Genomic DNA, 11973 nt, shown 5'->3' with positions numbered 1-11973 from the left:
TAGACTATAGACTAGACTATAGACTAGACTATAGACTAGACTATAGACTAGACTATAGACTAGACTATTGACTAGACTATAGACTAGACTACAGACTAGACTATAGACCAGACTATAGACTAGACTATAGACTATTAGGCTATAGACTAGACTATAGACTAGGCTATAGACTATACTATAGACTACGCTATAGACTAGACTATAGACTACGCTATAGGCTACAATATGGAGTAGTTTTTATACTAGTCCAAAGACCAATACATAGAATAATCTATAAAAATACTTTAAACCTATAGTTGAAAGTTATTAGACTTTAGTTATTAGACTTTTCTTTATATATACTAGTCCATAGAATGGACAGTGAATTTTCTCCCATGGTCTAAATAATAGAGTTTAAAAGCTAGACAATAGACTAGTCTTTAGATTAGACATTGTATTGTCTATTCTATAGAGTAGTCCATATAGGTACTAGAACAAACAATCTCAATTTTCAACAGTTATAAAAGTGAAAATTTAAATTTCTTAAATTTAACAACATTTAAAAAAATCTAAAAAAAAAAACTTTTTTAAACCAGTAAAATAATTAATAAAAAGAACAATATAAAACATGTTAAAAACTATAAAATTAACAACAACATTAACAATTGTGTTCCTAATTTTAATAAAAAATGTTGCACAAATTGCAAGTTCTGCAGCCAATACTAATTTTGCAACATTTGAAGAAAACAACAAAAATAACGATGAAACGCATCGCTTAACAAAGCGCATGGACTTGGAATCATGTTTAGGTAAGATATTAAAAAAATAAAAACACTCTGCAACTCTATCTCCATTTAGAATAGTTAATGTAGTGTGATTGCTTATAATTATGTGGTCAAGTTTTTTCCACTTGCCTGCATCTTTGCCAAAATGTCTATGCAACTGACTCATCATTTCGTGTTATCTTTCCTATATTTAGGCCAATTTGATGTTCATAAAAACACCATCATACGTACGGGTGAATCACAGGCTATTGGCGGTAAATATCTACAGGGTATAGAACTGGAAACGATGGAAGAATGTCAACGTTTATGCTGTGAAACGGATTCATGTGATGTTTATATATTCGAAAGTAAAAAAGATGGTTACTGTTATCTTTTCGAATGTGGTACACCGGAAAATTTCCACTGTAAATTCACCCGTCATGCTAATTACACAAGTGCCGTGCTAACACCTGTTCTACGGCCAGTAAATGAGGTAACAACAGCACGACCGCCACCGGCAACACATTTGGCGCACAGTATTACTTCGAATATATCGCAGCAGGAATGGGAATTGTCGAATTTAAAAATGAAACCGGAAGTAAAAGAAAAAACTAATGATTTGCCACTAAGCGAAGGTGGGGCTATGAATAGTCTCAATAGCAATAATAAGAAATCATTGGCCGGAGTAGAAGCTGGTCTAATGCAAAAAGGTGTGTACTTTAATTAACCTTCAAAAAAAATTATTTGATTATAAAATATTTATGTTTTTTTAATACAGTTAATACTTCAGTCCAATGTGGACGTTTTCAGTTTGCTTGTCACTCCGGTGAATGTATTGCTGTCTATAATGCCTGTGATGGTATACCTCAATGTGAGGATGGCAGCGATGAAGGTCCCGAATGTTCGGGAGCCAATAATAATATGAATACAAATGTCAAAACTTTACAAGATACTGTAGTTGCAAATAAAGTGATGACAGCTTCCTCTATTTCTCAGTATCCAGCTTCATCTTTGGCTCAACAAACACCTCAGCAACAATTGCAGAGCATGCAACAGCAACATTCTCAAAGTCCGGCCATAATACCGTCTGTAGGTTTGGTTAACAATCGTGAAGATCCCAATGTTTGGGAATCACGTAAAATTGTCTCTGGTTCACAAACACATGTCGCTGGCAATGGAAATATAGGTAAGTGATAAATATTTGATTTCACAGTTGTTATTAGAGATTGTTGAAATAACAATTGGCTCTTCGGACGCCTAAGTTACTATAACTGCTTTCTTTAGATTTGTATACTTTCGACAAAGATCTTAAATATACAATGATCTCGGAATAAACCTTACAGTAACAACTGAGGAATTAACTTACTATAGATCATACTATACTACAGACTAGACTATAGACATGATTATAGACTAGATTATAGACATGACTACAGACTAGACAGACTATAGACATGACTACAGACTAGACAGACTATAGACATGACTATAGACATGACTACAGACTAGACTATAGACTAGACTATAGACTAGACTGTAGACTAGACTATAGGCTAGACAATAGACTTAGCTATAGACTAGACTATAGACTAGACTACAGACTAGACTATAGACTAGACTATAGACTAGACTATAGACTAGACTATAGACTAGACTATAGACTAGACTATAGACTAGACTATAGACTATAGACTAGACTATAGACTAGACTATAGACTAGACTATAGACTAGACTATAGACTAGACTATAGACTAGACTATAGACTAGACTATAGACTAGACTATAGACTAGACTATAGACTAGACTATAGACTAGACTATAGACTAGACTATAGACTAGACTATAGACTAGACTATAGACTAGACTATACTCTAGACTATAGACTAGACTATAGACTAGACTATAGACTAGACTATAGACTAGACTATAGACTAGACTATAGACTAGACTATAGACTAGACTATAGACTAAACTATAGACTAGACTATAGTCTAGTCTATAGACTAGATGATAGACTTCTTCGACATCATAAATATTAACGCGTAAATCTTTGAACAATATTTATTGTACATTTCTAACACATATAGAAGCAATTAACTAATGTGTTTAAAAAATTTGAAACTAAGTCGCAATAATCAAATTAATAATTTCGTAATCTTGTTAATTAAGTCCCTAGTTTTACAAAAATAATATGAACTCTTTTCATCCCAAACTAAAGTAAAGATTACTACACTGATAAGTAAAACATGCATGACTTTCAGTGATTATTTACAACTAAATATTTATTTAATAATTAGTACGACATGCAAGTGATTAAGAACATGATTAACTGCAGAATTGCAATCTCTGTTTCTAACCACTCCTCCAAGACATCTGCAGCAGAAAAATACTAATAGTGAACAGATGATTAAACTGGAGCATCAATCATTTGGCAAGTTTATTCAACTTTTTTTAAGCTTTAAAAGGGAAATAATTTTAATTTAAAAATGCATGTGTTTTGTTTAACTTTTTTCTTAGAGGAAAAGAAAAACAAAGTGAAACAAAGGAAGCGAGTTTTTTGTTTGAAAACAATATTTAATTTTCTCGTTAGTTTTTTGTTCAAATAGAGATGATTTTTTTTTTGTAAACATCTGAAACTTTTATTTGATTTAAAGATTGACTATGTGTGTAAAATTAAAGCTTTAAGTTTTTTGCTTAAAAGAAAAACAGAAACCGCAAAACAACAGATTGCGACACGCAAACTAATCACAATAATATTTAATTCAAGTCATTCATACAAACTATTAGTTGCAGCTCTAAATTCATTCACTCATTCATTCACATTCACAACATTTAATGAGTAACTGAATGGCCTACACGCGTGCGCTTAAAGATCGTTGAAGTTATCTATTACTTTGATGGTTTATACCTCCATGGTTGGTTGGGACGTTTGGTTGGCTTATTATGCGCATAATTGAATGTACTTTTTTCATTCGTTTCATTCATTCATCCATTACTTCATTTCTTTAATGCATTTTTGTACGTAGCATATTTAGACCAGTGCGGTATTTAGATGTTGTAATAATATGTTGTTAAAGTTGTGGGAAAACTGATTTTCTTTTGTAATCCTAAATTTTTACATTTTAAACTGTTTTGCTAAATCTATGGGAAATTTTTTTAAAGAGGGGTTGTTGATACACATGAAATACAAAAGATTCACGAAATATCTTCTATAGTCAGTCATTCGTAAGATCCTGCTAAGTCTACACTATAGACAGGCCAAGACTATAAATTATGCTTAGACTGGACTACACCTGTCTATAATCAGGACTATAGACTGTAGGCCAGTCCATAGTCAATAAAGTCTATAGGTAAGACTACAGACAAGTCAAGTCTATAGACCCGAGCATATAGAGAAAACTATGACCAGTATATATACTTTTCTCAAAAAACTGTAGACCAGAGCCTACAGTCAAGACTATGGACCAGATACTACAGTCAAGATTTTAGACCAGTCTATAGACAAGACTGTAGACCTACCTATAGAGAAGTTTATAAACAAGACTATAGACCAATCTATAGGCAAGACTTTAGACTATTCTATAGGCAAGACTATAAACCAGTCTATAGGCAAGACTATAAACCAGTCTATAGGTAAGACTATAGTCTATAGGCAAGACTATAGTATAGTCTATAGGCAAGACTATAGACTAGTCTATAGGCAAGACTATAGACTAGTCTATAGGCAAGACTATAGACTAGTCTATAGGCAAGACTGTAGACTAGTCTATAGGCAAGACTATAGACTAGTCTATAGGCAAGACTATAGACTAGTCTATAGGCAAGACTATAGACTAGCCTATAGGCAAGACTATAGACCAGTCTATAGGCAAGACTATAGACTAGTCTATAGGAAAGACTATAGACTAATCTATAGGCAAGACTATAGACCAGTCTACAGGCAAGACTATAGACCAGTCTACAGGCAAGACTATAGACCAGTCTATAGGCAAGACTATAGACCAGTCTATAGGCAAGACTATAGATCAGTCTATAGGCAAGACTATAGACCAGTCTATAGGCAAGACTATAGACCAGTCTATAGGCAAGACTATAGACCAGTCTATAGGCAAGACTATAGACCAGTCTATAGGCAAGACTATAGACCAGTCTATAGGCAAGACTATAGACCAGTCTATAGGCAAGACTATAGACCAGTCTATAGGAAATACTATACTATAGGCAAGACTATAGACCAGTCTATAGGCAAGACTATAGCATTCTGTAGACTAGACTATAATCTTGACTATAAACTACTTTATAATCTTTACAATAGACCTGTCTATAGTCATGACTATAGTGAAGAGTATAGACCTGTCTGTTGTCAAGATTGGTCTTAATTCTGTCAAAACTATAGGCTATAAGACTAGACCTTGACTAGACCTGTCTATTGTCAAGACTGTAGGCCAGTCTATAATCTTGACTATAGGATCTGGTCTATAGTTTAGACCTGTCTAAGACCAGAACCTCTAGTCAAAACTAATTATACTATAGACTGGTTTATAATCAGGACCGGTCTATTATCAATATTATAAAGTAGTTTGTAGTCAAGATTATAGTATTGTCTATAGAAAAGATTATAGACTAATGTATAGTCATTGATTGCATAGTTCTATCAATCGAGCTCTAGATTGTCACTATCAAAATATTGCTTATCGGTACTGTAGTATATTCAGAGAAAATTCATTATTATGTTGTTGCTTTTCATTTAATTATTATTATTGTTTTACACACCACTTAAATGCATACGGACAGACAGAAAGATTCACCGACAGACAATGTACTAATTACTGTGTGTTTGTGTGTAAAAAATAATTTGTTGCAGTGTCACTTTTTCGCATGAGCTGTCACTATCAAATTCGGGATTTGTTCTGAAGCCACCCTAATGTTTCTATTAAAAAAAATATATATTAAATATTATTGTTATTTTTATATAATTTTTTCATTATTATGTTTTCTTTAATATTTCTTGCTCCCTTAATCTGATTATGTATGAACATTATAACGAAAATTATGAAGATGGAAAGTGACTCCTACTTCTGTAAGTTTTGCACACCACTTTAGTGGGGAGGGTATTTTGGGTTAGTGCTGATGTTAGTTACGCACAATAATATTGGTCCTATACCCTTTAAGTTACTAATCGGCTCAGAATCATTTTCTGATTTTCGATTTAGCTATGTCCGGCCAGACGTCTTTGTAATCAAATCTACAAGTCGCAATTTTAAAAATAATTCAATGAAATTTGGCACATGATATTTTATGGTGTCGTAGCCTATTGAAAATAGTTCACTTCGGTCCATTATTTCACCTAGCCCCTATACAACTGAACCCGCCAAATAGGTCTTTTAAGTTCATAATTATGTTCAATATACTCGTATCACGACAGAAAGCTTCAAATCCAAGTTCTATACTAGTCTCGATGACCCTCATGAACTTTATAATTATAGGGCTTCATTTGACTTAAATGTCACCTTAGTGCTAACAGTATAGGAATGATTTATTTAAAGGTTCCCAAAGGCTGGAGCTTCTGTTATTTCACTTATATATAGTGCACATAGCTTTAATATAGTCCAGTTTGGGTATGTCAATAGCATCTTCTCCTAGTAATCGATCAAAGAAAATTGATTACAATTTGTGGAGCCAAACATATTCACAGAGTTCTCTAGTAATTCTCCATATCCACCGTAAATGTACATATGTACCTGAAATACATTATAAAAAAGATTTCTAAAGAAATGGGCTTTTATGCATATACAGTGAATCAATTAAGTAATTTGCCTATGTAAAATTTTATAAATTTTAAGAAAAAACTTTATCTGAACAATTATTTTTAGCAAAATAAAGCAATTTGTTTATTGTATTTTTTTAAAGAATATCTTATATTTTAATTTTCTACTATTAATTAACGAGATTTTTTGATAAAATGTGAACGTATTGTTAATTTTTTGGGTCAATAAAGTATTTTGCTTTTTTTAGGTTTTTTGTTCATTTTTTTAATATTAATTATTACTCCTATATATTAGAATAACATTTTTTAGATATTTGTGTAGTGGAACGACTAAATTTGGAAATTTCTTAACCGATTTATTATCCTATATACCTATGAGAATTTATCAATATTTGACTTAACATGAAATCTATCGTTTCTTTCATTAAATTTCGAAAATAACTATTAAATGCTAAAATATTGACTTTCAACCTTACATTTTAAATTCTTTATTTTATGAATAAGATACAGTAGGCGTATTTGGATCTGGATAGTTATTCTTGATTTGGGTTCTATATATATGAGTGTATGTATTAGGTGAAAAATATTGATTTTGTTGACATTATGATAACCACCTCTATTTTAATAAATTTGGTATTTTTCTGTACTACACGACAGTTCACTTTACATTGGTTTCAAGCAACCTAAGGTCTGTTTAGAGGCCTAAATATAAACATAGTCTTCCTCCTAGTTCGTATATATATTTTGAAAAAGATAAATCAGGAGTCCAATAGTTTTCCTTGGATACAATTCGCCTCCCTTTGGCAGTTAAAGATTTTGAAAGAGCACTCAGTACGTTTTTTTTGTAATAATTCTTTGGAACATTTCATCTATTACTCTATTTTATATTTTTTAATGTTGATTGATAAAACATTTCATAATTATATTTTATTGATTTACACTTGTTCTAGAAATCTAAACTAATTTTTTATATCAAAATTGCCTCATTATTATCCTTTAAACATTTTAAGGCAAATAACATCACATTTTCACCCAATAAGGATATGATTTTTTGCAAATCGCATTTGAAAAATATTTAACACTCTTCCTTTTAACAATAAAACAAGTAATTCCCAAAATAATTAGAAAATAATTTGAAAAACCCAATGAAATTAACCGGATTTCTTAATATGCAAAATACTTTATTGACATGCAAATTCTGATGAATAATTTTAAAATGCAACAACAAATGCACCAAAAATTTGTATTTTAATATTTTTTCTAATTTTTCCCATTTTACACAATATCTATTTTTAATTGGAAAACATATATTTACTTTTTACCTGTTTTTCGAATTTTATTTATGAACAAAAAACTAAATTTTCTTAAAAAAAAGGTAGGCAAAAAACTTAGTTTTATTTACTGTATATATATTCATACTTCCGAACCAATACAACAGCTATTGGGAATATAACAATAAGATTTGGATACGTAGCATTTGGCAAAGTGATTCCCTATTTACTCAAAATTTTATATCTTCGTTAAGTCTTATTTATAATGCAAGATATTCAAATTTTAACTGTCTACAAAAAAGTAATTAAATTTTTATAAAATAAAATTGAGGTTAGGGCCGTTACACAAAAATTTACATTTCCAACATAAGAAACTACATCGAAACAAATGACATGCAATGGAAACACTTTAATTAGAATAATAAAAAAAAACTAAACATTTAAACTAGTTAAATAGGCATTCTAGTGGAAAAACTAGAGAAGGTAATAAATAAATAAAACAAACAAACAAAAAATACACAAAAAACAAAAGTAATTAGTAATGGGAAAAAACCATCAACATCAAAATAAAGACATTAAAAGGGAACTAAATTAGTTTTTGTTGTGATGTCTAAGATTCACCCAAATGATTACAGAGTTTAGAGCAAAAAAAAAAAACAAAGTGGAGAAAGTTTGCTAAACGAAATATGTAAATCTTTTATTATAATTCTAGGTAACCCAGAATCTTCAAATCTCAATCAACTGACAGCTCAACAACAACTACAACAGCAGCAACAACAACAGCAACAAGGTGATAGTTTTACATCTTATGTCAACAATCGTAATCAAAATAATGCTGTTTATGGTGTAGGCTCCTCTACATTGGAGCAAAGTGGTCTCTATATGCCTCATGTGGCTCAAGAAGTACCCAGTAATGTTTATGTTGGCCAACAACAGCCGCAACAACAACAACAACATATTTTATTACCACCTCCTCCTCCACCTCCACCAGCTCCTCTTAATTCCAATTGGCAACAACAGGCAATTTTGAATCAGCAAAAGCAACAGCAACAACAAAAACTTGCTGCTCAATCAATATCATCACAACAACAGCAATCACTGCCTGAAGTTTCCTCATCTTATGTGGGACAAAATGAAGCTATTCCACAGCAGCAGCAGCAACAAACCCAATTGACAAATACTGTGGTGGTTCAGCAACAACAATCTGCCCAAAATTTGGTGCCTTCTTTAATACAACAACAGCCAGCTGTTCAAACTCAAGGAGTTACGCTTAATAATGGAGCAGCTAATAATGAACAAAAATTAGAAGATTCTGATGAATATGAAGATTCGGAGGAAAAATCTACTGAGCCACCGAAGAAGGTGAGTTAATTATGTTCTAGTTATGTTTTAGTTCAATTTTAGTTAATTTTTTCAGATATAATTGAGATTTAGTTAAGTTCTAATTCAGTTCCTGTTAAGTTTTAGTTAAGCTCTTGTTTAGTTTTCAATACTAGTTCAGTTTTAGTTCAGTTCTAGTTCAGTTCTAGCTCAGTTCTAGTTCAGTTCTAGTTCAGTTCTAGTTCAGTTCTAGTTCAGTTCTAGTTCAGTCCTAGTTCAGTTCTAGTTCAGTTCTAGTTCAGTTCTAATTCAGTTCTAGTTCAGTTCCAGTTCAGTTCTAGTTCAGTTCTAGTTCAGTTCAGTTCTAGTTCAGTTCTAGTTCAGTTCTAGTTCAGTTCTAGTTCAGTTCTAGTTCAGTTCTAGTTCAGTTCTAGTTCAGTTCTAGTTCAGTTCTAGTTCAGTTCTAGTTCAGTTCTAGTTCAGTTCTAGTTCAGTTCTAGTTCAGTTCTAGTTCAGTTCTAGTTCAGTTCTAGTTCAGTTCTAGTTCAGTTCTAGTTCAGTTCTAGTTCAGTTCTAGTTCAGTTCTTGTTCAGTTCTAGTTCAGTTCTAGTTCAGTTCTAGTTCAGTTCTAGTTCAGTTCTAGTTCAGTTCTAATTCAGTTCTAGTTCAGTTCTAGTTCAGTTCTAGTTCAGTTCTAGTTCAGTTCTAGTTCAGTTCTAGTTCAGTTCTAGTTCAGTTCTAGTTCAGTTCTAGTTCAGTTCTAGTTCAGTTCTAGTTCAGTTCTAGTTCAGTTCTAGTTCAGTTCTAATTCAGTTCTAGTTCAGTTCTAGTTCAGTTCTAGTTCAGTTCTAGTTCAGTTCTAGTTCAGTTCTAGTTCAGTTCTAGTTCAGTTCTAGTTCAGTTCTAGTTCAGTTCTAGTTCAGTTCTAGTTCAGTTCTAGTTCAGTTCTAGTTCAGTTCTAGTTCAGTTCTAGTTCAGTTCTAGTTCAGTTCTAGTTCAGTTCTAGTTCAATTCTAGTTCAGTTCTAGTTCAGTTCTAGTTCAGTTCTAGTTCAGTTCTAGTTCAGTTCTAGTTCAGTTCTAGTTCAGTTCTAGTTCAGTTCTAGTTCAGTTCTAATTCAGTTCTAATTCAGTTCTAGTTCAGTTCTAGTTCAGTTCTAGTTCAGTTCTAGTTCAGTTCTAGTTCAGTTCTAGTTCAGTTCTAGTTCAGTTCTAGTTCAGTTCTAGTTCAGTTCTAGTTCAATTCTAGTTCAGTTCTAGTTCAGTGCAAGTTCTAGTCCAATTCAGCTCTAGTTCAATTCTAGTTTAGTACTAGTTCAGTTCTAGTTCTGTTTTAGTTCATTTCTAGTTAAGTTTCAGTTTCTAGTACAGTTCTAGTTTTGTTCTAGTTCAGTTTTAGTTGTTGTTGTTGTTGTTGTCTAGCAGCGACACGTGTAAATCAGTGTGGCTGGGTTGACAATCCCTGGTCGTTGTTCGTTAAACTCCGAGTCGTTCCGGTGCTAAGAACCGATTGTCGTGGGAACGAGTTCAGTTCTACTTTAGTTTTGTTTTAGATCTAGTTCCGTTTTATTTCATCTCTAGTTCAGTTTTAGTTTAGTCTGCTTCTAGTGTTTTAATAAGTTCTAGATTAGTTCATGTTTGTTTTAATTATCTAATTACGAATAACATAATTTAATTTTTTTCTTTTTTCCAGCACAAGCACAAAAAAGTTAAATCTAAATCTAAAGATTCCCAGAAATCCAAAGACGATCACGACGATACAAAATCCCACATGAACTCTATAAAAAATGTAAAATCTGCCATTTCTCCAGTACATGAACAATACGAAATAATTCATCAAAATATGGCTCTAGAATTTCGTGATCACGACGGACAGTCTGAGAGGCCGGGTGGAGCGGTTTTATCTCTTACCTTAGGTCTGTTAATAACAGCAGCTTTAGCTATTTTAATTGGTTGTCGCATGCGAACTGTCGGTAGGCGGGCACGACGTTTGGGCGGAAAAACACCTTATTCACATGAAGCCGATTTTTTGGTGAATGGAATGTATTTGTAAAAACAAAAAAGTGTTTCTTTTTTATATTGGCTTCAAATTAATATATAAAAACAAAATTATATAATAATCTATGATAATTACAAAGAAAATAAATACAAAATAAATTCGTAAACTTGTATTCTAAACTAATTTTAATAACTGAAAAGTATGTTTTTTTGATGTTCTTTTCTTTAATAATTCAATAAAACTTAATAAAACTCCCTAATTAAGAAATAATAATTTTGGGAAAAAATAAAAAGTAAAATCCCTTAAATTAAATAAACACTTAGAATTTTCTAGTCGTGACGATAATTTACTGTGTAATCACTTAACTAGTCAATAATTTTAAGTATATTTTTTGTAAATTTAAAAGAAAAAAAAACAAAATAAATTATATAAATACATATAAATTATATTTAAACGATTTGTGTTAAAAGAAATGGTGGTTTTATTTTAGTTTTAAGGAAAATCATTTTAAGAATTGAGAATAATTTGTAGTTTAATTTTGATTTAATTGCAGGTCAAATTTCTGAATTAAAGGATGGAAATCGTAAAATAAGGTAAGTTCGTTTTTGACCCTTAATAGTATTCAATCAGTTTATTAAAAGACTGTTTTAGTTTAGATCTAGTTTAGTTCAAGTTCAGAGCAATTTCATTTGTATGTATATCATTTATTATTCAGTTTAACATGTTGACGTAAATAACGGCTATAGATGTAAATGATGTCTATAGCTGTCATATAGTGTTATTTTTTGAATATTACTTTCACTATAAATCAGTGTATAATATATTTTTTTAAAATCCTTCGACATTGTTTTAAAAAAGTCAGTTGTCATTCAG

General features: G+C 31.5%; 1 protein-coding gene across 1 annotated transcript; it reads left to right on the top strand.

The window, feature by feature from the left end:
• Positions 1-545: 545 nt before the first annotated feature.
• Positions 546-11199, top strand: LOC111682345 (myb-like protein K). The gene is made up of 5 exons (XM_023444274.2): positions 546-788; positions 959-1453; positions 1522-1929; positions 8495-9144; positions 10795-11199. Exons 1-5 carry the CDS (start codon positions 608-610, stop codon positions 11152-11154), a joined length of 2094 nt encoding a protein of 697 aa, XP_023300042.2. The 5' UTR covers positions 546-607; the 3' UTR covers positions 11155-11199.
• The last annotated feature ends 774 nt before the right edge of the window (positions 11200-11973 follow it).

The sequence above is a fragment of the Lucilia cuprina genome, chromosome 2, assembly GCF_022045245.1.
Source record: "Lucilia cuprina isolate Lc7/37 chromosome 2, ASM2204524v1, whole genome shotgun sequence".
NCBI lineage: Eukaryota > Metazoa > Arthropoda > Insecta > Diptera > Calliphoridae > Lucilia > Lucilia cuprina.
This window is presented reverse-complemented; position numbering and strand designations above follow the sequence as displayed.